The 27427-nt window shown below is 43.2% G+C and overlaps 1 protein-coding gene across 1 annotated transcript in view; it reads left to right on the forward strand.

Moving 5' to 3' along the window:
- CDC73 (cell division cycle 73) overlaps positions 1 to 27427 on the forward strand; it is a 515645-nt gene that overhangs the window by 359675 nt on the left and 128543 nt on the right. Inside the window, exon 11 of the mRNA XM_069231104.1 lies at positions 16958 to 17015. Within this exon, the coding sequence (XP_069087205.1) occupies positions 16958 to 17015 (58 nt within the window). The remainder of the gene's footprint in view (positions 1 to 16957; positions 17016 to 27427) is intronic.

A 27427-nucleotide genomic window follows, 5' to 3' on the forward strand; every position in this document is an offset into this window, starting at 1 on the left:
TGTGTGTGGCAGCTCTCGTGCAGTCTATGGGGGTGTTGATTAAAAGGTTGGCTGTTCCCTTTACCAGTCCTCGATAACAACATTATTCTCTAGCTGCTTTCTGTAGCAATCAAGGAAGACTTCCGTTTTCTTATCTCGAGGCCTCAGATGACTTTGTGGGCAAGGATTTTAGTATCCATGCAAGAATAAGCCTACTTCACACTGGCATCTTACCTTTGTTGCTGTTCATTACAGGGAGACTACTTATATATTTGGACGATGTTATGGTGATGATATGAGTCCCTCAGGTTGCACTCTCTCTCATCTGAGTGAAGAGTCCGTATTCAGTTTGGACTTATCGGTGAACATGCTGTAGTTTCTTCCTTTCAGAACCGCAGTGAGCAGGACAGAGCGAAGATGAAGGCTTCCCTGCTCGAAACCAATGTTATCTATGTAGATCTCACACCACTTTCATTTATGTCCTTATAGCATGGCATGATTATACCAGAGGGCTCCGTAGGTGTTCCATTTTGTGCTCATCTGAATGTCGGTTAATGAATTTAATCTAACCTCTTTCTGAAATTAAGAAACTTTCCATTAACCAAAGCAGCTGCCATTTTTTGCTGGGGAAGATTTTTTGGGTGGTATTGCTTTGCTTCTAAATTTAGATCGCTAACGTTAGTGTGCATTTGTGCAGTTTCCAAGTTTATCCTATCCAAAGTTATTCACAAAGTGGGAATGGCCTTTTGCTCTATGCTAAGTATTAGTCCTCGGTGTGTATTGAGTTAACCGGGAGTCCACATCAAAGTACACAGGGAAAATAATTTTTCGCTTTTGTACTCAAATAAAATTTGAGCCCTCGTTTTGTGCAGTGTCCTTCCACGAGTCTTGCAGGTTCTGTTTGTCAGTGAGTTAGTTGGTTAAATAGAAGTTCAGACAAGCTTTGTTTTTTGCTCCAAAACAATTAAACGAAAGTTGGGTATGCTGTTGCATTTTCATGTCATTGTGCGAATTTTGTTTTGTCTTTTGGGGTCATTGGTGTTTGGAGGCCGTACTTTTAAGTTGTATTAAACTGGTAGCATGGAAGATCAGTTTTTAGTGGTGAGAATAACTGTTTCAGTCCCTGTTCTCTGGCTAGCCCTACACAGTTTGTATTAGAACATGGCGGTTCTTGTATCACATAATTTATTTCTTCCGAACATTTTCACATCAGTAATTTGCCCTGCATGGCATCTGTTTTCAGAGAGTAGATGAATAGACAAAAGGGCACTGTGAACGCAGCTGCACCTTTACATCTGTTGCAGCAAAGCCTTTGATCAAACAAAGCCTACTTCGAAAAGCAATATTAAAACCCCTCTACCCCCACCTGAAGCCAATCCTGAACTGCCCTCTGCATAAGGGCCATTGTTTGTCTCCCAGACTAAATGAAAAGCGAACATTGACCTTCCATCAGTGCAGCGAGAGGGTACCAGTGCTGAGGATGTTGATCACAACCAGATCAAAGCTCACAAGCTTAAGTGTGGTCTACCGCAGCGTAAGAAGTAACACCTAATTGCACCTGCAGGACAGCAGGAGAGAAATGTTGTATAAAGGCTCCTGTCTCTCACAGGAACTCTTAGATGAGAGATGTAGATGTGGAGCTGTTCCTTCAGGGGCTGTCTGTAGGAGGGGGGATATTTTACAGTGGTTGTACGGTGATAGCTTGCCTTCTGCTGGAGAGCCTCAGTACAGTGCTGGTTTCCTGGCAGTCATATGGGACCAATTGTGTCACAGCTCATCTGAGTTGCTACTTGCCAAAAAGTGATAAGTCTAAGATGTTTCTGCACAAACCTTAGATTTTCCAGCTGTTGCAACGAAAATGCCTTTTCATCATGTAACCAGTTAATTAGAACTTGGAAACTAAGTAATTGATACATTTTTGTTCAAGTTGTCTTCTGCTTGTTATTTCTGAGTACAACTTCATGCTTGCTGGAAGTGCGATGCGGCAATGGTAGACTACAGTAGAACGAAAGAACCCAAAGAGTTCGCCTCCGTCCTTTCCGGTCTACAGCCACTAAGACCATCCGTGGGGTCCCCCAAGGATCCTCCCTCAGCCCCACCCTTTTCAATATCTTCATGGCTCCTCTTGCCAACATCATCCACCCCCCACAACCTCACCATAATTTCATACGCTGACGACACCCAGCTCATCATCTCCCTCAAGAGGAACCCTTCTACCACCAAGAATAACCTACACGCTGGACTCCTCGCCATCGCTAACTGGATGACAGCAAGCCACCTCAAATTAATCTCAGAAAAAAACGAAATCATCATATTCAGCCCCAACAAGACGGCATGTAACGACTCTTGGTGGCCCACCACCCTTGGACCACCCCCAACACCCACCCACGCACGCAATCTTGGCATAATACTGGTCTCATCTCTCTCCATGACTCAGCAAATCAACACCATATCATCCCCCTGCTTCAACACCACATCATCCCCCGTGCTTCAACACCCTTCGCATGTTACGCAAGACTTTCAAATGGATTCCTTTAGAAACAAGAACGACGGTCAATCACGCTCTCATAAGCAGCAGACTGGACTACTGCAACGCCCTCTACGCAGGGACCACAGCCAAGGTTCAGAGAAAACGACAGCGAATCCAGAACGCAACCGCACGTCTCATCCTCAACCTTCCCCCGCCACAAGCATCTCCGCCCACCTCAGATCCCTACACTGGCTGCCTATCAACAAAAGGATCATCTTCAAAATCCTTGTCCACGCTCACAAAGCCCTCCACGACACCAGACCAGCCTACCTCAACGAACGAATCAACTTCCACAAACCAACTCGACAGCTCTGCTCCGCCGCCCTCGCTACAGTCCCCCGCATCCAACGCACCACCTCCGGCGACAGATCCTTCTCCGACCTCGCCCCCAAAACCTGGAACTCCCTCCCCACCGACCTATGCAAGACCCAGAACCTCCTAACCTTCAGAAAGCACCTCAAAACATGGATTTGCGAGCAGTAACAAACCCCCTACCCCCACCCCCCTCAGGTGGGGTGGCGACCCTACCGGGTGAGTAGTGCGCTTAAGGAAATAATCCTATAGAACAGCGGCTAGTGGCCCATCCGAAACCGTGGCAGCAGCCGGACATTCCCACAAGCCTACTTAATTGAGGAGTCGATCAATGAACGCAAAAAGAGTGGGAGTGCCAGGGAGGGAGTCTTCGCCCCCTAAGCTCAAGGATTTCTGCATCTCATTTTAGGAACCCCGAGCCCAGGTTGTTCAGTAGAGTAAAGTCAGGGTGTGCTTGATAAACGTTGTAGTACATTCTTGGCAGTACTAGGTGGCTGATAAAAAGCTGTCATTTGACTTCCATTTCATTTGAGAAGCTTTAACTATAGGTGTTGGATAACGTCTAATTGGTTGTCTGCGTTTATAGAAAAACTTTCTCCCAAGGATAATACATCTAAATGTGCTCAGAAAGATGACTGTTTCTCTCTTAAATGTAATTCTTGCTAAGTAGTGCTCTTAAATTATTTATCGCTATTGCGTGTCTCATAAACCATTTAAATGACTTAATTAATGTAATACTATTTACTATTAAATGGTCACAGGTGATGATATCCCCAACCCCTCCACAGACTCTGGGTTTACATTTCTACAATATGTGAAATATTTTAGAGTATAATTTTTCCCTGTTCGCTTTTGGCATACATACAGAGCGTTTTTTCCTTTCGGTCTAGATGGTACAATTTTAGAAGACAATCCTGCTTTTGAGTTATTTATTTATTATCATGTTTTTTATGTATAGTTACTTTTTTAGCAAATCGTTTCAGGAAGGCGCTTTGGAGAATAAATCTCCTTTTAGTGTAGGGTATTATGGTGGTGGAGGGAAACAGCGTGGTCCAAGAATATTCCACTTGTACATTCTCTGCACCATGGTCAGTGGACATCAAAAAGCCGCCAGTGGCTGATCTACAGAGGATTTCTTTTACTTGTGCATCCCTGAAATCTTCTTTCATCAGATAATAGAAGCCAGAGATATTTCATAGCGACTCCAGTGCTGGACCTTGTCATTCCAGCGAACGTCCTCCTTGCTTATATTGTCCTACACTGAAGAAGTGCCAAACGCCTGAGTTTAAAGGTTGTACTTGAATAGTAACAGAAAACTGATACATGTCACTTGGGCACAGTAGTAGAGAAGCCTTTTGCAATTCTAAATGTCACTTTTCCTTCCCAACCGCCTCATCAACTGTTGATTACAGATTTTTGTTGTTGTCCGGCAAACAGATTTAGCTATTTGTCATAGCTTAGTTAAGCAGTTCTCCGAAAACAACTAAGAAAAATAATGTGCAAGATCTAGCTTTGGATGTGCTGTCTCCCAAATCTTGGATCATATGATGAGTTTTCGTTATTTACAATTTACACGTGATATTTTGTACAGGTGAAAGGCCATTTCTGTCTTCTTCTTGCCATCTTATAGAGGATGTCTGGCATGTGAATATTATAAAGCAATGTCTGTCCTAGATTACTGGATTCTCCTTGTCTGTAGAGATCTTACAAGACCCACAAATATTTATGCTTCTTGTGATTTCACTTCGGTGCGGGGCTTAGTGCTTCAGATACTGAATGACAGCTGGCACAGTCTCTGACACCCACAGCACCTCGTACGTTTTAATGCTCGCTTCTATGCACTCCTGTACAGCGCTGGCTGTTTTACGATACTTTCTTTCCTTAGCCGCAAGTCCTGGGCATCTCTGTGCAGTGCACCTCTCTGTTTACTTAGAGAGACTACCTGCTACTTCCATTGCTTGGCCCTTAGGCATGCATTTCTGTAGTGGAAGATGAGGGAAGCCAGGGGTGTTATCTCCACATTTCTTCCTTTCTGGGTTGATTGACTGGCCGCTGTTTTGGTGCTCCCCGTGCAAAAGTGAGTCGCCAGCTGCTTATTTGTCAGTCGGCCCTTCCTAAGTGAGAGGAGAAGTTGGTTTTTGCTTAGTGAAGTGGCTTCTAGGATATTGAGTACTTTGCCCTTCTTCAGTATTCAGTATCCCATCAGCTCCTACACTCTGAGCCAACCCTCTCTCCCCCCCTTCCCCCCCAAAATAGTCCGATGGGTCTCCAGGGTCACACCTCAACCACTGGTACATCACTCCAGCGCCTCCTGTTCTCACTTACTAGGACACCTCCCTTGTTGAGAAGCATGATTACAGCAGCTGTTCCTCTGGGTGCAGAGTCGAGGGTGACTTGCTTACGGCTGGACTCTGTTTAGAGTCGCACACCCGGAATAAAACAATGGAGCGGAATGCGGCCAGATAATTCGTCTGTGGCTGAGAATAATTCAAGCAGGCCTTTCATCACTTTGTTGTTAGTCGCAACAGCAGTGGAGATGATGGTGGACACCACCTGGCCTGCATATGCATCACTGACCTCGAAGCTTCAGTTACCCAGAATGCAGTGACCATTTTAGCTGCACTGCCTGTTGTTCTGTACCATCCCACTAGAGGTGCGAAGACTCCTATGTGATTCCTTGGGCAGGTCAAAGTCCTGCTCACCAGTCCATGGGTACCTGCACGTGTTATCCGACAGCAGCAGCTTAGCCTACAAGCACTTCACTTTCATGTGTAATATAGCCCGACCGATGATTTTGCCATGCGTGTAAATAAAATTGCCTATCGACATCCTGGAGATTGAGGCAATTGGCATAGTTCTACAACCTTTCCCAGGACAGGCAAGTGTTAATCCTTTTCGAGTTATGCTGGGCCACAGGTACGTCAACATGTATTTTTTAAGTCAAGAAAAAGGCAGCAGTGCAATCCTGGCTCGAATGCGCAGAGGATATGCTGCTCTCGGTGTTAAATCAGGGTTTGCACGCAGGAAGGGGAATAACTTGTTAAAACAGATGTGTGAAGTGCACATCAAAGGACCCCAGCGAGTGTAACAGCTAGAAGTGTTTTGGATGACGTTTTTGCAGATCTAGGATTCCCAGAAGTGAAGCACTTAAACACATGAGGACCACCTGTCTTTCAACAAAGGCTTCATCCTGAGCCATACTGGTATGGTGTTAATTGACGCAGGCAAAAGACAACTAACTTTAGTTTTAAGAGGAAATACTGTGCAGTTGGCTTATACAGGGAGTGCAGAATTATTAGGCAAGTTGTATTTTTGAGGATTAATTTTATTATTGAACAACAACCATGTTCTCAATGAACCCAAAAAACTCATTAATATCAAAACTGAATATTTTTGGAAGTAGTTTTTAGTTTGTTTTTAGTTTTAGCTATGTTAGGGGGATATCTGTGTGTGCAGGTGACTATCACTGTGCATAATTATTAGGCAACTTAACAAAAAAAAATATATACCCATTTCAATTATTTTTCATTACCAGTGAAACCAATATAACATCTCAACATTCACAAATATACATTTCTGACATTCAAAAACAAAACAAAAACAAATCAGTGACCAATATAGCCACCTTTCTTTGCAAGGACACTCAAAAGCCTGCCATCCATGGATTCTGTCAGTGTTTTGATCTGTTCACCATCAACATTGCGTGCAGCAGCAACCACAGCCTCCCAGACACTGTTCAGAGAGGTGTACTGTTTTCCCTCCTTGTAAATCTCACATTTGATGATGGACCACAGGTTCTCAATGGGGTTCAGATCAGGTGAACAAGGAGGCCATGTCATTAGATTTCCTTCTTTTATACCCTTTCTTGCCAGCCACGCTGTGGAGTACTTGGACGCGTGTGATGGAGCATTGTCCTGCATGAAAATCATGTTTTTCTTGAAGGATGCAGACTTCTTCCTGTACCACTGCTTGAAGAAGGTGTCTTCCAGGAACTGGCAGTAGGACTGGGAGTTGAGCTTGACTCCATCCTCAACCCGAAAAGGTCCCACAAGCTCATCTTTGATGATACCAGCCCAAACCAGTACTCCACCTCCACCTTGCTGGCGTCTGAGTCGGACTGGAGCTCTCTGCCCTTTACCAATCCAGCCACGGGCCCATCACTCTGGCCCATCAAGACTCACTCTCATTTCATCAGTCCATAAAACCTTAGAAAAATCAGTCTTGAGATATTTCTTGGCCCAGTCTTGACGTTTCAGCTTTTGTGTCTTGTTCAGTGGTGGTCGTCTTTCAGCCTTTCTTACCTTGGCCATGTCTCTGAGTATTGCACACCTTGTGCTTTTGGGCACTCCAGTGATGTTGCAGCTCTGAAATATGGCCAAACTGGTGGCAAGTGGCATCGTGGCAGCTGCACGCTTGACTTTTCTCAGTTCATGGGCAGTTATTTTGCGCCTTGGTTTTTCCACACGCTTCTTGCGACCCTGTTGACTATTTTGAATGAAACGCTTGATTGTTCGATGATCACGCTTCAGAAGCTTTGCAATTTTAAGAGTGCTGCATCCCTCTGCAAGATATCTCACTATTTTTGACTTTTCTGAGCCTGTCAAGTCCTTCTTTTGACCCATTTTGCCAAAGGAAAGGAAGTTGCCTAATAATTATGCACACCTCATATAGGGTGTTGATGTCATTAGACCACACCCCTTCTCATTACAGAGATGCACATCACCTAATATGCTTAATTGGTAGTAGGCTTTCGAGCCTATACAGCTTGTAGTAAGACAACATGCATAAAGAGGATGATATGGTCAAAATACTAATTTGCCTAATAATTCTGCACTCCCTGTATAAGGCAAAAACAATCTTTGAATATCCCTAGATTGTAACAATTCACAGTAATTCAGAAGTTATTATCTCCACACGCTTCCAGACTCCTTAGCAAGGCGGCAAAGTCAATTTTAGGGTAGTACAAGGCATATCATAGTGCTAATGGACTTCTGAACCTTTCTGCACTAGGGAGCTAGCTTAGGACAGACACATCAGATGTTTATCGCCCCTCACGCCACACTTATTATTTGCTGGCAACCCACACGAGCAGCTGAGAACATCTTCATTCTAACTGATGTTTAGCACTATCTGTCATTAGTTTAGGATTTAAATCTCCATGCTGGATAAACATTCCAGGTATGAATCATACTCTGACGTTTTACCCACTCCTCTTCGGAGATCTCCTCCTGTAAGTCAGTGTTCCAGAATTGAGTGTTTACCAGTGTATAATTGGAGTCCCTTGTAAACAGTCCAGATCAAGCTCCTAGGTTGTCTAAATATCAGCCAAAGTTTTTCGGACTGTTAGTTCCGGAGTTGCTGAGGTACATATTTCTGCAGTACCTCATCTAAAAGCAACACATTCTTTCTGACTCTGGTCATTTCAAATCACACCAACATGCCTCAAAGGAGTTAGTCAGTATTAACTTTATTCGTTTTTCTCATAAAATCATAAAAGTACAAACAGTACAACAAAACCTCCCAAAAAAGACACGCCCTTAAACAGTTAACCCAAAATCGTGTTACATATCACACAATTAAATTGGCAAGACAAAATACACCAAAACCGAATACAGTGCAACATAAGCGCCTCCAAAGGAGTTGATCTGCTCCCTCACAAAAGTATTTCCCATCACATTATCCTTCCACCAGCTGTTTAGGGAAACTACTTCTAATGCCAGGGTAAAATCTGCATACGATAGTATGTTGCTACATAGCATATGGAGACATCAGCAGTCACCAGTAGATAAATTAAGGACCTAGTTTCCAAAGGAAAAGCGTTTCTTGTTGTTTTGCTTATAACTTTGGTGCCGTTTTGACGAATCTTCACGAAATGTTCAAAATTGGTGAAAAAACTCCATCTTGGTCGAGAAAGTGTGCTTTTTTGTATTTGTTGTAAATCTGTTCAGTAGTTTTGGAGTAAAGAAAAAAAGATTTATGCATATTTAGAGAGACAGGATCTGTGGATACGACACATCTCAAACTGAGATCTTAGGTCCTAAGTCTTGGTCCTGAGCCCTTAAAACGATGCAAAAAAATTCATAAGTGGGCAGGGTATGAATAAATGAATACCCTGACCTCCTAGGCCTGGTGGTGGTCTAGGTAAACACAACAATCCCTCCCCTGCTATATTCGCGGTGGGGGTGAGTTATAGTTACCTGAGAGCACGAGTTATAGTTATTTGAGCTAACGATAACTGCTGAATTTCTGTGGTTTTGTGTGTGTAAAATCTGAACTCTACTATAACATCCCTGCAACTTTTTTTTTTAGTGAATGTGTTAATTGTTTTTTAATTCTAGTTCCTAACTATGATGTCCCTGTAACCTTTGCTTTTTCCAGTGGGGAATATATATATATATATATATGTATATTTAAATGTGTTTCTAGAATGGACATCACTTGCATTGCAAACTCCTGCCATCTAGTGTTGGGTGCAGAGGTGACATTTCAAAACCACAATGCAACAGGACATATAATCTATTTTAGGTATTATTAGGTTGAGCACTGCAGTGCGCATGCGCTGCTTTTCCGACGTGTTGGTGTGTATCTGGGCTTTTAACAACGCCCATCTCATGCCCATCACTACCACTCGTTTGTGGGCTTGCCCTTAAAAAATCCTTTGATTACATTGGTAAATGGTTTACCTTTGTCCCTCCTTGGGGGGGGTTTTGTTACCACCTTGGCCATCGCCCCTGTTACATGGCTAATTGCACTTTTGCCAATAAGTTTAACTGCGAGCGAACTTCTTTTCCTTTTGTGTATCTCTTCACGGTGATGCTCATGGCGGCCGTGGTGCTGGGAATCGTCTGCCTTATGTGAACGTGTTTAACTTTCAATTTTCAATTTATGTGGCAAGAAAAGTCGGGTTAGGAGTTTATAACGCTAATAGCTCTAACTCGAGCAGATGCGAGACCCATTGCAAATGCTTGTTTTTCTATCTGGTTTCAATGCGTGCTTCAAAGCTCTGACTGTTACGCTGCCGAATTCAGCTCGTTGGCTTCTGCTCACCTGAATTGCTACCCTTGTCACATAGAGGCATTGCGTGATCACTTTAGAGCCAAATCACACTGGAAATTTTGAGGCCAGGCCATATGAAACTGGCTCGAGGATGAGGAGCAAGCTGGATTATGTATTGTGCTCCCTTCCAATTTTACTTTCTGTGCAACAGTAAGTTTCTGTGGGCAGATCAACATTGGATCTGCAATCTCTGCCTTTCAAGGGACCACAAGGAATCGGACTGCTAGGCCCACAAAGCCTTTAGGTGTAAAAAGATCATCCTCCTAAGTAGACTGAAATGGCTGTGGGATTAATATAGAAAGCAGTGCTGAGGTTTTCAGAGTCATCAACTGTGCCTGGCTGACAATTCATCAAGGAGGCATACGCCGATTGGGCAGAGGGAACATCCTCTGATACGCCGGTGATCCAAGGGGCGTGAAGTCCAGAATGTGTGCCGTCAACAGGCTCCACAGGCTTAGTATAAACCACACCTGGGACAAAGGCTACACCTTGGGTTGCCCAACTAGCCCCTTTAGAGGATCCTCTCTCCATAATTTGACCTAAAGCTAAGCCCTTTCTTCAAACCAAGGAACAGTCTTGAGAGAGCAATGTCTTAAGCGACAACCCACCTCCGAAAGGCCTCTGCAGTCAGCTCCAACCACATCTCCAGAACCATCTTGGCCCCAAAAGTGGGCATCAGGTCTGGAAAAGCGACACAGGTCTTGAACTTCAACTCCGAGAAACGCTCTCTCGGCCCGAGAGCCTGGATGCCTAGCTTGGAACAGAGGTACACTCTGAATTCGACTTTGAAACCACCTCCAGCCCTGGGGCAGAGTCAACTAACACCACAAGAAGACAAAGGCAAGCAGCCTCAACCTATGCAGAGAAAGATCTATATAGGCCTAGTTTCAGGTCACATCTTAGTATGTCCCCCTTCAGCAGTACCACCTCCAAATTGTCAGCCATACAGAAAGAAACTGTGCCTCACATTTTAGGAGAGTGTCTCACAAGATCTTTGGCATATCTTATATCTAAGATCAGGAACACTGAACCAAGACCTTCACCAGCACTTTCAACAAAATTTCTTTTCACCTCCGCACCCTCTTCATACTGATTCAGATCTTGATCATACTGAGGCTCTTTCTCACACCTGTGATAAACTACTGCCTAATGGTGACGGAAATGTCGCTTTACATGATTATAATGTAGTTCCACAAGATAACCAATCTTTGGAACTGTATCCTGTCAAACAGTAGCCACCTCATATCACACAGGCATCCAGGAATGTGTATTTGTAAAGTGCACCATCATCTACGAGGGTATCCTAACGAACAAGATTATCAAGTCTGACACCAGGAAGGCTCCCATCACAATGGCCTCTGAACATCCTGGGGTTTCCAGAGTGAAGGACCTCTGCCGTCAACCAGTCATGTTCACCACATCTCCAATTAAACACCCCCTTGCAACCCCCAAGCTTACTTTTAACCTGTGGGGAGCATAGGGTTATATCTGGACTAGTAGGAAGCAATTACTTCGGAGAAGTAGGTACTTTATCATTGTCCATGGGTATTGCCTGGAGTTACATACCACACCATCCAGTATTCCAGCATACCATATACTATGAATACCAAGGGCTACTGCAGTAAGAGGTGCAGGAATTAATTCAACAAGGAGCAATCAGATGTGTCTCATCCCCACAAGCGAGGACAAGGAGTTTCTACTTTTTTAGTGCAAAAGAGTTAAGCAATTGGGACCAGTACTGTACTCTTCTCGGCTAAATCAGTACCTCATTAGAGTATCTTAAGATGTCAAGATGTTACTTCTATATGACATCAGTTGCTGCTGTGCTTCCAGAGGACTAGATGACGACCCTGGATCTCAGACACCTACTTCCACATCTCCATTTACCCTGCACATCAGCTGTTCTTCAGATTTGAAGTAAGTGGAAGCATTATTTGTTCAAAGTACTACTCTTAGGTGTCACAACAGTGCCCTTTGCGCAGCATCATTCTAGTTTTTCCATAGCTGGCTAGTAAAGAGCAGGCACCAACATCACTTTAAAATTTCTTATGGGTTACTACCCAGATGCTTTATTTCTTACTGAGACCTAGATTCACGAGGGGATCTGCACCTGATGTAATTGCTACTCTTCCTCCTGGTTATTGTATAGCTTGGAAAGACAGACATGATAGGACAGGTGTGGTGATTGCTATTGTTTATAAGAATGACTATTGCTGTAAGATTGAAGATTTTGCCACTCCTGTCTGTGAAGCTTTGCTCTTTGCACTCTCTGTTACAGAGAAATTGACAATATTAGGGGCTCTGATTTATCGTCCCCCAGTGAATGCTGCAAAGTGGATCACTCTTTTCCCGGACTTAATTTCGCCCCCGTATTAAAAGCTGGAAATTTTACAGTACTTGGAGATATTAATCTCCATCTGGAACACACCAAGTGCACTCAGAGTGCGACCCTGATAGAGGACTTGGGTGTTCTTGGCCTCAGACTGTGCATTTCAGCACCCTCTCATGCGGCTGGCCATCTTTTGGATTCATTTTTTCCTAATGTGGTGGATCTGGTTACTGATCCCCCTCTAACATTTGCTGTGGTCCGATTATTTGGCTGTACTGTTTAATGTTAGTAATCCCCCATGACCTTCTTACTACACGTCCGAAGTCTTCCTTTAGTTGTAGAAATTGACAGAAACTAAATATTTCAGCTCTCAATGAAAGACTTAAGTGCACTCGGCCTGTCCTAAATTTGACAGTTGAGGAAGATCAGGATTTGGTTCATAACTGGCTCATGAAGACTGTGAAGGAAGTTCTACTGGCCACAGAAAAACGCTCTGGCCGCTGCCAATTACCAGCTCCTTGGTTTACTGACACACTGCACCTGGATAAAAAAGCTGTGTAAAGTTCCTGGAGAAAGTAGTATGCAGAGGAGGACCAAAGCCATGTATAAAGCAGGGCTTTAGAAGTATCACAGGCTGTGTAAATCAGTTTGTGCAGCTTTCTATTCTAATAAAATCTTTAGTTCCTAGAATAGTCAAGTCTAGTTCACAAGCTTTAACTTATAGAGTCCCCCAGGCTCTGTCTTACGTCCTCCTACTGTTCAATTTGTTTATCCACCCTTAGGAGGACTTTGTGGAGAGCTGTGGTTTGACCTTGTATAGCTATGCAGATGACACTCAGATAATTTTTTTGCTGTCGTCAGCACAGTCCTGCACCTTCTGATCTTAACCTGAAGCTCAAGCTCATTGGGGATAAGACGGAGGTCATGATTCTGGGCAAAAAACAGTTGCTTAGGGGCCATCAGTACTGGCCAGTTTCTCTTGGGGTTCTACCGACTCCCTCTGCGAAAGTCACAAATGTGGGCTTTTTGCTGGATGATACATTATCTATGAAACCTCAAGTGTCTAAAGTGGCCTCCATGTGTTTTGCTGTGCTTAAATGGCTCAGGAAGATCATTTGGATGATCCGTGCCTCAGCCCTAAGGACTGTGCTCATAACAAATCTGTTAAATGATCTCCTTTACAACTGAGTTTGCACTTCAGTGTACCTAAAATTATGGCAGCTGATTTAGCGCTTCAAACATTTTAGAGACTCATTTACAACAGAACAGTGCTCATTCACAAACATGACCACAGTGTACTACCACCAGAAACAAGGGTGCACATAGTCACCACAGTTGTCCAGGCTAGCTCAGACAAATGGGCATTTGGCAATTCATCATCTAGTCCTTCTCCTGGTGAATGCCTCAAGGAAGTGGGTAACGATTTTGCGGAACTGCTCTGCAGGACACATCATTAAACACTAAAATAGGAGGTCAATACGCAGGACACCCAGAAACATAATTGCACTGTTGAGGTCTTCCAGCACTCGACGTCACAAACAATACGGAAAATGCTAAAGCTATGCCTCTTCATACCAGTAGTCACAGTGCATGGGTAGAGCCTGAAGGATGAATTGGCTCCAGCATATTTGCATATGCTTTTCCTCTACTTCAACTTATTCTGTCTGTAGTGTGGCAAATGTGCCAAGTACCAGTAAAGCTTATGCTCTTAGTACCCACATGGGCAAGGTTGCTGTTGCTTCTGGACATGTCCATGTATCCCCACTAAAAGCTACATCTAGACCTCCTCAGTCACCATCAGGATCAACTGCTATGTCCCAACCTCAAATAGTCTTTAGATTTGGCACTTATAGTCTGAGTTTGAATGCCATTACCTTCAAGAGGAGTGCATGCATATTCTTAAGGAAGCCAGCAGGCCAACAACACTCTTCCTACACTCCCAGATGGAAACATTTTTTCCACTAGTGTACCAGTCTCCAAAAACAATCTTTATTTAAAAGCGTTGGTGCAAGATATCATCTGCTCCTTGCTGCACTTACAAAAGACAGGATTACTTCCCTCTTCAATGAGGGTACACCTGGGCACTGTAGCAGCTTGCCTGTAGAATTGGAAACATTAGCCAGTTTTCAGAATATCTGTTGCAGCCTTTTTAGAAGGACTGTAAAGAGTGATTCCTCAAAGGACACCACCAGTCCCTTCATGGGACCGCAACATTGTTCTCACCTGGTGCGTGGTTCTTCCATTTGTTATTAAACTCTTGTTCATTGCAGTTCGTTTCATGGAAGGTGTTCTTCCTTGTTGCAATCTTTTCGCTCCATTGAGTTAATGAACTACAGTCCCTAACAGAGAAGGAGATATTTATTCAGTTGCACAAAGATCAGGTCATCCTTAGAATTAATCATTTGTTTCCTCATAAGGGTTTTCCCCTGTTCCGTGTCAATCAATGTGTGGTTCCCTTTTCTGCCTGATTACCATTACTCTTATATACCACATCATTCTTTGAGCACTAGGTGTTCAAATTACTTATCCTCCTAGAGAGACCGATCAAACATCTTATACCTTTTAATATTGAATTTAGAATTCATAGTCTTCCAAAAAGCAGTTGAGCTCCACAATCACAGTTGGGACTTACTTATTGGAATTACTCACTTATAACATACCATCGTCACCATACAGACTGAGTTTGTATTCCTCTTCGTCTAATGTAGTGCCCTTTATTTCCTTGTTGGCTTTTTTTGTTTCCTCCACATATTCTGTCACCATTGGAACAATGCAAGAACAGTGGGCAACATTTATCTACTCCACTACCTCCATGAGTTTACCCTTCATCTGAAATTAAGTCTTTAAATTGTCATAGGTAGTCCATATTGACTGCCATATGTTGATGATGTGACACATTTTTATCTAAACATTTTCAAGGAAGAATCTTTAGATTGTCAACAGCTTTCTTGTCCAGCAAGATGAGGGTAATTGTCTCTAGATGCCACCAGACTTTTAGTAAACATGTTGACCTCAAAATTCATTAATGCAGTTGGTCATTATTAACAGCACAGTTCGTGCTCTTTGCCTTATTTCTATGTTATAGACGTGTTTGCTTCTGACAGGATGGTTAATTTGCACCTACAGAAACAAAAGGTACAGCTTCTCCAAGAGCTGACAACTGGTTCTGTCTAGGCTTGAAGCTTTATTCACCTTTATGGTTCTAACTTCTAAAACATAATCTTTAATCATACGTCTTTAGTTCCTTCCTCTGCTTCGATAAATCTGTTGAAGCAGTCCTCCACAGGTTGCAACAGTGTTTTTTTTTTATGGCATCAGCGGTGTATTGATTTGCATTTAATTCTTGAGTCCCGGCTTACATTCCTCTTACCGATCTTCTTCCAATTCCTCAAAGAACTCCCATATCATTTTGGCTATATTTTTGAAGGCTAGCATTGTTTGTCTTATTGATTTTTTTTTTTCATAGAAAATTTTCTTTAAATAAAGGGTGCTCAACCTCGTTTGACAGTAATGGAGCTGTATGAGTTTCATGCCTTCAACTTGAATAGGTCATAGCTGATTCGGTCTGCTTCCTTATGTTTAACCTCTAGTTTCTCCAGTTCCTTTTCTACCCTTCCTGCATCACTGCACTCTTTAACTGAGCTTCTGCCATTAGTTTCCACCTTTACAACTGTTTTAATGGTGGTGTTTACCCGTCCTGTAGTAGCTTCTTATGAGTTATGTACGTTGGGTTAGTACAGAAAGTGTTCCAATATCTCTTTAATAGGAGGCATTGAAACAGCTCCTTCCTGGCAAGCTTCTTTGTTGGTAAGTCAATGGTAGAGGAAACAAATGTTGCCTTCATGACTGTAATGATCCCTGTAACTTTGTCCTTTAAACCCAGTGTAGTGGATGAAAGTAGTTAATTTGACTTACTCAACTCACTGATTTGTGAATCGGAGAGTAAAACAAGTCATTCTTGACCATCAGGTGACATACTTCACAGATCCTCCACTCCCAGTTCTTCAGCCATCTTTTTAATCTCCTTAAGAAAATTGCTACTGCTTTAGGCCTTCTGGATAAGTGCTCCCACACATCATACTGAGCCAGAGTCAAATCTCCCACTATAAGGATTGTTCTGTTCCCAGCATTTGTCAGTATCCCAGTAAATTGTTTGACAAAGCCAGCCTGCCTTTTATTTGGTAAATAAACCAACGTGTGTTAATGCAGGCGATCCACTCTCACTTCCTTTACTTCTGCATAGATTCCTGCTTTATTGTAGCATTAATTACAGCGTTCATTTCATAGTCCTAACATATAACACAACTACTTTTTGAAATATTTGCTCCCAGATATAACCGTACTAGAATTGTAAATTAACAGTATTACAATGGGTGACAGTTTGATGGGATTTAAGAATTAGTAGTCCAACACTTTGATAGTAGTTAATATTCAAGTGAAGGGATATTTTGACAAGCTATGTGTTTTTGCAGTCTTTTTTTCTCTTTTTGTTTTAAACTAGCTCTATAACATTTGCCTGTAGAAGAAAGAGAAAACTTCTGCAATTTTCTGTCAGTCTGCCAGAGGTGCAATTGCTGTAAATTAAGTGTTACAATATGTTTTGAAGTATTCACTTGCTGTTGTGTAATTTATACAGTGTCCAGCTAAACATGTGTTCTAAGTTTCAACAATTTTGATAATTCAAAATGAATAAATCTATCTAAAAATGCTTTGGAGGTTATAATTTATTATATTTTATGTGTTTGTAAAAGGAAGGAGCATCTGCTAGAAAGACCCAGACCCCTGCAGCACAACCTGTGCCGCGACCTGGTAAGAACATTGAATTGTAATTATGCATGCTGTTAGAGTGGGAGGAATTATTTGAAACAAATTGCAACAATGACATGTATGTGCAGTGTTAGTCTTTGCTTCTTGCTTTTGGGTTTAGCTCGTTTTGACTGGCTTACAGGTGCACCTTTGAAATATGTTTACCTACAATTATAGTGTTATTTTTTTTATGATGTCAAAGGAGCTCGTTGCTTATTTAGTTGTTCCACATTGATTTGATTTTCCCATACAGAAAGTGCCAAAGATCTCCAACATAAAATATTAGTCTTAGTCTATCAGGACCTTGAATGTGATGGTGTACGCTGTATTTTTTTAAACTTTCTTTTGGTACCACCTGGGTTTGCCCAATAGCAGTTAGTGATTCGACCTTCAATATAAAGTTAAATGAAATGCCCACAAACTTTAAATGAGCCGTACAGTATGAAAAACAGATTTGAGCTTTGGATAGTACCTGTCTTTGGTTAGAGGGTTGTTCTTTTATTTATGGAGCACATTTTCAACACCAATAATGTACTACATTGCCCACTTCAAACATCTGTTTTTCTCCCAATAATTGTTATAATGTAAGAATAGCACATCCATACTATCCATGCCAAACTTGTACTGCAGCGCTAGAGGTTATTTACAAAAGTGCTAAAATAAAGTATGTTTAAAAAAATACTTCAGCACACCCAAGGACCCTCAGTAGCACTCCATGCAAGAATTACTCACCAGTAATTTGCATCATTCTTAGCTGAAGGCTCCATCCTCATAGCCTGTAACAGATCAAAGATTCCTGGATAGCTTCTCCATCTCCTATGGTATATAAGTCCCCTTATGTCATCACTTTACACCATATGCCAAGCCAAAACAGTGGATTTAGCGAGGGTGAAACGGAAAGGACTGACTTAGAGTTGGAGTAATCCTCTATTTAATTATTAATGATGCTCATTATGCTAAGGCAGTGATTCCCAACCTGTGGACAAGGGCCCCTGGGGATCCGCAAAGCCTCCTCAGGGGGGCTACGATGGCTTAGAAAGTTAATAAAATTTACAAATTAGGTCCCCAGCTTTCAGTAATGACTCAGTGGAAGGGTCCCAATAATGATTCAGTAGTAATAACAAAGTGGGGGTGTACAGAAGTAAAAATGTTGGGGACCACTGTGATAAGGTCTACTTTTTCTCATTACTGTCCAGATATTTGCTAGTTTATCATAGCATGTCCCTTGTTTGGCAGTTTCCCTGCCCGCATACTTGCCAGAACAACAGGAGACAGTATAGCTGGGGTGGTACTCTGGCCCCCAGCTGTCATTGAAACCAGTGGGCGGGACCTGTCTGATATTAAGGACTCTTAGTGCCCGTAGTGTGGTACGTGCCCGGGCGAAGACCGTTCCAAAACGGGCCCTTAATAGCCTGTACGAGGCTGGGCCACCCTCCTTATTCTTGTCTTTTAATCTGCTGCTTGTTGTATAAGATCTTGCTTTGCTGAATTATGGTATGGCTTCTTGTTCATTGTTGTTTTAGCCCCTTCACTTGTTAAGTTGAGTTGGGCCTATTGATCTGTTTTGTTATAATTTGCATCTTGGGGAAAAGGAAGGCCGAAGCTAATAACTCCAGGGATAAACATCCTAGAACAAACAGTTCTTATTTAACTTTTTTAAATGATGCTGTGGGAGTTCTGCCAATGAATTTTTGTCTGTTGAGGAACAAATAAGTAACTCAAGACTGGGCTTGGATGCTCTAGTTGTGAATGAGCCTTCTGTTTCCCACGTGTTAGATTTTGAAGAAGCTGGATCTAGCCAAAAGTCACCCTGTGAAGGTAGTTCGAGGTCTGGTTTGAACCATAAAGTTATGGTTGATGCTCAAGTAGTGTGGTATGGGGGACAGTCTCCATCTTGTGGTAATAGAACTAAAAGTAAACTGGAAAGGGGATGTCTAAAAATCCTTGTTTTGGCTAATCACTTTGAAAGTTTTAATGGTCTGGATGACCACGACTGACTGGTGCGGGATCTTAATCCCAGTGCTTTACCCTTGTTGGCGTTAACATTGCCTGGACACTTAAAGATATGTCTTGAAATGGTGCAGGTCTATTGGGGAAACTTGACAATCCCGACTGGCTGAAGTCCCTTTTGCTCTATGATATTATTTTGTTTCTCGATACCTGGGATCTACGAGGGGGGTTTCATTTAGATGGTTATGCTTCTTTTTCAGTTAGCACTCTGCCCTCTTCTAGTGGGAGAGGTAGTGGTGGGATTGGTTACTTTGGTCAAGCTCAATAAATTATATGATATAGAAAAGAGTGTGGGTAGTTCCCTTCCCATATTCTTGGGGTGTTTCTCAAATTAAGTAACTACTCTGGAATCCTTTGCATAAATGTTTATAATGCAGTAGGTGGAATGAGCAAGAAAATGTTACGGTATCACTTAGCACTTTTCTACATTCTTTTTATTCTCATCACTCCAGCTCCTTCATAGTTTTACTAGTTTTTGATGATTTCAGCCTACATCCATTTAAAGGTTGCTATCTATATGAGGGAGATGGGTCGGGGCTGGTGTTTCAGTACCAAGTCCATCTCAAGCACTCCACACAAGGGGATGTCGTAAACGATCTGTCGGTTGAACTTAACCTGGTTATTTTATTAAGCCTAGAGAGTTTATTGGCGGGACGTAATGCTCCCACTTTTAAGGGTCATGGAAGTGGATGTTATATCGATCACATTTATGTTTCAGTGGCTTTGCTATCCTCATGTACTTCCTTTTCAGTGAATTGTAACTGCCACAGTGATCATAATCCTCTTGTTGCTAGTTTTCACTGGGATTTTCAGTTAGAGAAACCCAGCCCTCTTTTTAAATCCCAAATCAGGTCTTCGGATCAGAGACGTAGATTAAAGTGGTGCAGTGCTATCTCAGAACAATTTACTACCACAAAGTTATGTCTTGTCCTTTGGAATTCCAGATTTGTTTGAACCCAGAGGCTTCTATTCAGAACATCCCGGAGGCATATGAGAAGATATGTATTCCTATGAGTAAAGCCCCCTCTAGGCCGGTTAAGGCTGACTCTCAGATTCTTTGTTTGTTCAACAATAGTTGTAGACGTGCACGTAAGGCACTTTTAGCTGCATTAAAAAAAAAACTGCCACAGGATAGGGAGGTGGTTAAAGAGTACAGAGCCATATACCGAGCTGCGGTTAAATGCAGGAAGCTAGAGTTAAAAAAAAAAAAAAAAATGAGTTGTGGGAGAACTTGCATCAGGCTAGCCTCCCGAAAGTAAGCATGTTATTCTGGGAAGTGATTAACCACCCTTTTTTCTTCTCTTTTTTTTTTTTTTTTTTTTTTTTTTTTAAAGGAAGATGAGATACACTTGTCCCTGTGCAGGTTTGGGAGTCTCACTTCTCATTTAGCTCAGGGCGTAAAAGTAACATTGTCCTGGGAAGAAGTAGGAGACACCATTATAGCGCTCCCTTTGAGAAAGGCTTCAGGGGCAAATGGTGTTCCCAGGGATCTGTTTAAATCTCTTATTGATCTCTGGGCTTCTCTCCTAACTCTGTATCTTACTTCTGTTATTGGCCATTCTTCTCCTTCCTCATGGCGTCACTCTGATTGTTCCTGTGTATAAGAAAGGGAACAAGAACAACCCTTCCTGCTATAGGCTTATCTAATTAATTGAGGTGGAGGTCAATATTATGTGTAGGATTATACTGAGCAGAGTAACACTTTTGGTGGAGGAGCACAATATCTTTTCTTATTTCAATATGGGTTTCCTTCCAGGCGGGGTACAGTTGAGCAGAACCATAACTTCCATCTCATCCTTAATAAGTATACCTGGGCTAAGAATGGATCTCTGCATCTTTCCTTCATGGACCTCAGCCTTTGATAAAGTAAATAGAGAGAAGCTGTGGGCTGAGCTTTGTCCATGGGTGTGAATGAGCCTTTGGTTAATTTCTTGGGGGATCTTCAATATGTGTTGCGGGCCCTAGGTTGCTACTGAAGCAATGGTGAATGCACTGGGAGCTTCCCTCTTAGAAGTGGGGACCGACGGGGGCATTTTGGCTCTTTCTTTTTATTATGTACATTAATGCCTGGAGCATGCATTTCTGGAACCAGGCATTGGTTCCTAAAGCCGGGGGTGGATTGCTCACAGGCTCTTTTATATTCAGATGATGCTGTTCTTATTGCTCGTACCATCAGACACTTGCAACGGCTTTTAAATCTTTGTTGTTTTTATGTCCAGTCTGGATTCGCTTACAAATTTTTAAAAATTACGTGTGATGGTTGTGAGGCCAAACAGTACTTCTTTCTTGGTTCAAGGTCAGACCTTAAGCAAGGTGGAAAACTTCACCTATGTAGGAATCTTTATAGATTCTAGGCTAAACTAGCAGCCCCTGATCAAAAAGAACATCTGCAACCTTAAAAGGGCATGTGCTGGAGTTTTAGATTTTTCATCTCAACTGGGTCACAAGCCCAGGACTATTATGCTGGAGCTTTATAGAGCTAAATGTATACTAATTTCAACTTTTGGTTGTGAGATTTGGGGGTATGTGAAGGTAAACTCTGTTGGAACAGCCAAGAATACATTTTGTAAGTGTTTACTGGGAGTTGGCCAAGGCATTCCCTCTGAAATAATTCATGAAGAGTTGGGATGAGATATATTATGGACCTCATCTGCCTGAGACCTCTGTTATTGTGGTGCGCTATTTGGTTAATAGAAGAACAGAGTCTTAATAGGACAATTATTCAAGATTGTGTTGGTTTGGAGAATATGTCTTGAATACCGTGGTTGGTATATATAAAGAAGAATTTCACAGCTTTTGGGAGACTGATAATGCACTGAGGATTTGAAAATAACTTCAAGCAGGATGTCACTTGGCTAAAGGAGACATTCTTGCTTAGTTAGGAAGGTGAGAGGGAAACAGCAGCTCTGTTAAAGTCATCATACCGTAGATTTGTTATGGTAAACACCGTTCCAGGGATAGAGCCATACTTGCTCCTTGAAATACCAACTTACCAGCGCCGTTTACTTAACTATTTTAATTTAGGTATGTTCCATCAGCTGACCTCCCCTGAGAATAATTGGTCTAAGTTCTGACTCATCTACATGCACTTGTGACTCAGTTTCCACTTGCGACACTTGCATATTGTGCTATGATGTCCTTTTTATACTTCTCTTCAGCACAAAGTTTTAAAACCCCTTTTATTAACTCAGGACTTTTAGCAGGCTAGCCCTGGGTTTTTATACCTTCAGCGTTTAGCAACAGAGAAGATGTGTTTTTATGTATCTAAGTTTCACGCTCGTTAGAAATGATCTAATTGCATCTTAGAATGGTACTATGCACTTAAATGATGTTGTGCTGAATTGTGTTTGTTTCATGTTTTGTTTAGCCTTCTAATATTTTATTGTTTGTTGTGTGACTTTTATGGCATAAATTGCCGAAATAAAGTAACTTGATTGATTAGTATATCATAACACAAACAACAACAAGAATCTGGAACTATACAAGGGAAAGAATATTTTTCAAAATTCTAACACCTCCAGTGGCATGAGTTATAAGAAGAGAATCAAGGAAAAGCTTCTCCTGTCAGCTCATAGTGCTTTGCAAAGTTAAAGGAAAAACAAAATAAAGTTGCCATCATTGTAGATAACTAAAAGGAATAATGTCTTGGTTCTTAGCCCCTGAATGGAGAAGCTGCTGAGGCATTCGCAACCAGCTCTGCTACCTAGATGGTAAAAGGCAGTTAGCAAAACGTTTGTTTTCCATTTGGTCTTTCTTAGATTCATATGCTTAAATTATTCCCCATTTTTGGGCAGGGATCTTTTGATAATTTAGAAGCAGCAATGTACATTTACACTGGATTAACATTGCATTTGCTGCATAGTTTTTGTAGTCTATCCACCACATTATGTGATCCAAACTACTGCCATTGAGCAGGACAGAGACACAGTCATCTGCCTTAAGAGGCTTCACTGGTGAGGTTTTCTGCCACACATCAAGTGGAAGGTAATTCTCTGGAGTTTTTATTTTTTTTATTTGGGCTATGTCACCTTAAGAGAGGGGAAGGTGATGCCAGCACTTTGTTCACTTTTTCTGTCTAAGAAGATTGAACCTGGAAAAATTATTCAGGATGACGCAGGCCACTTCAAAGAGATCTGTTGGTGTTTCTCCAAGTGGCATAGAGGTGATGGTCCTGAAGACTTAAATATATTGATATCCACAGAGAATATCAGTAAGTGGACTTGCATCCAGGCTTTCTTAGATGCGGAGATCCCTACTATCATGAACCACCTCTTCTTCACTACCACAGAAACAATAGGCAATATAACAGTCCTTATCCTCCTGTACGTCTGGGGCCACAAGTCTGCCTCACTTTGCTTCAAAGGATGGTGGAAGACCTTTATTGATGATTTCAAGGACCACCTTTGTCCGTGCATTTACCATTATGCACTGTAACTACCACATTACTGCAACTGGGTAACCTGCTTTCCATCAGCCACATCCTTTCCTGCCTACAATACCTCCTCCAACTCTTTCGCCTCTACATAACTTTGACACCAAGGGCAGTAGTCAGTCAGTCATAAAATACTTAATTAGTTAATAAAAAACATAAAAGACATCTAAAAAATACAATAGCAGGTTTTTGGGTCCTCCCATATGACGTGCTGGGCTATTGTACAGAGTAGTCTCCAATATCAACTGATCCTAAAACTTATACAGATAATAAAAAATAAACAAAAATTAAAAGAAGCCCTCATGATTAGGACACAGAAAAACCTATTACAATTCTAAGGCACAAACACATTGTTTTAAGTTACATTCAAGATGATCAGAACCTTCACATTAGGGACCCCTAGGGCCTTAATACCTTTTTCAGCAATGCAGCCTGTTATTGACCGTGCAAAAAAATAGACAGGACCCTCACGTTGAAAGCACCTAGTATCTGTAGACTAGGCTGTAACGTTAAGTAATTAAAAAGCCCCTTTCTTTACCTATGGTGAACAGGATAAACTGGGTGGGACCACCAGGGTGGCAAAGATTCTCAAACTGAATTAGTCTGATATTTAACTTTTCGTTACTTTGGTTGAGAGCGGTCATAACAGCTGAACTGCAGGATCGAACTCCTAGGGTTTTTAATTCTCCTTTCAGTAGTTCCCTTCTCTGGTTTCTCAGAGCTGGACATATGCAAATCACATGGACTACGGTCTCCCTGGTCTGATGACATAGTCTGTATATATTTGGTTGCAACCCGGCCTCTATTTTCCATTTTAGTAGGAAGTCAAGAGTTGGTATATCTCCCAACCTCAACCATAAGAGGCTCTGTTTAGTTGTTCGGGCTAGTAGGGCGGACAGGATACGTGATACCTTGTCCAATGCATATGAGTTTAAAACTAGCCATCCATGTGATCGTTTCGATAGAGTTTCCATATCTTCTAGTCAGCTTAGAATCTTAGCTGATTTGTCAACTGCTTTTCTGAAAGCTGGTGCCGGCAGTGAGCTGCCCCACAGGTCGCCGAGCTTCAACTAGGCTATGCCTTTTTCCCAATACTCCTTAAACACATTATTGCCCCTCTCAAGATTGATTTCCTGCCAGACTGTTTGCTAAAGTCCCTTTACGGGCTAGATGTAGTTAATAGCATCCCCTGACAAACGCTGCCGGCCTTGCCAATGATTGCTTTATTAGCGAAAATTCCAATCTGACTTGGGCCAGGGAAGCCGATCTCGGTAGTTGAAAGACTTGTTTATATGATTTCACTAGTAGTTTATCAAATATGGCCACCCCTGACCCTCTCATTATTTCTGTCCCATATGCAAGAGTCGGAAGTAACTTTACTGTCATAACCATGGTCATCTGCTTTAGTGGCCGCCCAAGAATGGATTTTGCCAAGTTTCCAAAAGCCCGATTTAAGGCTTGTGCCTTCTGCCCAATTACTTCTTTGTGGCCAGCAAATGTGCCTTTAGAGTCGATCTTAATCCCTAAGTATGTGTATGCTGCTACTTCGTCAATAAGCTGTCCATTCAAATACCATTTGTGGTGTGATGTAGGTTTCCGGTTGAGGGGGATTATTTTAGATTTCCCATAATTTATCTCTAAGTCATTAGCCAACACATATCCTCCTAGATTGTTCAGGTGTTTCTGTAGGCCTACTCTGGAATTACTGAGCAGCAGTAGGACATCAGCATAAAGTAGTTTGGATGTTTGACGACCACCCAGGGTTGGTGGGTGAGCTGGCTGTTTATCCAGGGCTGGAGATAAATCCGCTATATACCGGTTAAAAAGAAGCAGATCTAGAACACAACCCTGCTTCAGAACAACCGTGGTTTTGATGGGCCTGGATAAGTATGAGCCGTCTCCCACTTTGATTTTTACCCAGGTGTTGGAATAGAGCGGAATAATGGCATTCAATAGATTCCCCGGTAACCCTCACTGTTGTAATGTTATCCATAGTTTATCTCGGGGAACACAATCAAATGCAGCCTTAAAATCCACAAAGCACATATAAAGGGGGCATCCCCTTGTCTTTGCTCTATTTATTACCAGACTTAGGGGGTCATTCTAACCCTGGCGGGCGGTGTTAAAGCGGCGGCTAACCCGCCAACAGGCTGGCAGTTAAAAAAATGGAATTCTGACCCTGGCGGAAACCGCCAACAGAGACCGCCACTTTAACACTCCGACCGCCATGGCGGGACAAACAAACAGCGCGGCGGTCACCGCCAACAGACAGGCGGGAGACAATGTACCGCCCACCCTATCACAACCCACCAATCCGCCACCTTTTCCGGGGCGGTAGCCCTGCCGATAAAAACACGGCGGAAACAGACATTTCAAACCGAAAACGCTCACCTCCATACACCCCACGAGGAATCTGGACAGCATGGAACCCGAATTACACATCCTCCCAGCTATTGTCTTCCTGCTCCTCTACCAGGAGCACGAACGCTGGCGCAGAAGACAACGGTGAGTACTGCACCTACGACACGGGAGGGGGGAGGAGAAAATATTACAGGGACACACATACGCGACACACCCACCCCCACCCACTACAACACACACATCACTGTTACAACCCCCAAACCCCCCCGGAAGAATGCAAAGACAAAAGGAATAGATCATACACAGTCGAATATATTGTATTATTGCCTTATAAAAAATCACACATTTAAAACTAATATATACATAAATATTAAAAGTCCGATAATTCTAGCTGTCATTGTCCGTGGACCACTGGGCCCAAATCACATGGGCAAGGCCCACACAAGATACCTGACACCAACGGAAAGAACACTGCAGGGGCATCAGATAGAAAAACTACAGGCACCTCAGGGGGAAGGGAAGGGGGGGGCACCTCAGCCACATGAATACACAACGCCAGATCCACGAGGGGCCTCCATGGCCACTGTCCCATTCTGGGGAGTGCAAAGCCACAGTCTCTCAAGTCTCTACAGTGGGTGGCTTGCCCACTGTTCCATCCTGGGGAGTGCAAAGCCACAGTCTCACAAGTCTCTACAGTGGGTGGGTTGCCCACTGCCATATCCTGGGGAGTGCAAAGCCACAGTCTCTCGTCTCTACAGTGGGTGGCTTGCCCACTGTTCCATCCTGGGGAGTGCAACGCCACAGTCTCTCAAGTCTCTACAGTGGGTGGCTTGCCCACTGTGCCATCCTGGGGAGTGCAAAGCCACAGTCTCTCAAGTCTCTACAGTGGGTGGGTTGCCCACTGTTCAATCCTGGGGAGTGCAAAGCCACAGTCTCAAGTGGATAACAGTCTCCACTGGTACTGGAGGGGGACTAGTGCCCAGAGTGCTTCGTGCAGCCCTGCCCGACACAGATGCGGGCCTGCCCCTTCCGCCAATGGGCCAGCGGTGCTTGAGATGAAGGGCCCAGCGGAGCGGTGCTTGAGATGAAGGGCCCAGCGGAGCGGTGCTTGAGATGAAGGGCCCAGCGGAGCGGTGCTTGAGATGAAGGGCCCAGCTCAGCGGTGCTTGAGATGAAGGGCCCAGCTCAGCGGTGCTTGAGATGAAGGGCCCAGCTCAGCGGTGCTTGAGATGAAGGGCCCAGCTCAGCGGTGCTTGAGATGAAGGGCCCAGCTCAGCGGTGCTTGAGATGAAGGGCCCAGCTCAGCGGTGCTTGAGATGAAGGGCCCAGCTCAGCGGTGCTTGAGATGAAGGGCCCAGCTCAGCGGTGCTTGCTACGGCGGTGCCCTGTTCAGCGGTGCTTGCTACGGCGGTGCCCTGTTCAGCGGTGCTTGAGACGGCGGTGCCCTGTTCAGCGGTGCTTGAGACGGCGGTGCCCTGTTCAGCGGTGCTTGATTGAAAGGGCCCAGTTCAGCGGTTCCGGCCCAGGCATGGGTGTCACTCGCCACCTGGCATGTGGCTGGCAGGGCCTTCCTGCCCATCTGCCCGTTGGCTTGCGGGGCCCTCCTGGGCTG

This window comes from Pleurodeles waltl, chromosome 4_2 (genome assembly GCF_031143425.1).
Source record: "Pleurodeles waltl isolate 20211129_DDA chromosome 4_2, aPleWal1.hap1.20221129, whole genome shotgun sequence".
NCBI lineage: Eukaryota > Metazoa > Chordata > Amphibia > Caudata > Salamandridae > Pleurodeles > Pleurodeles waltl.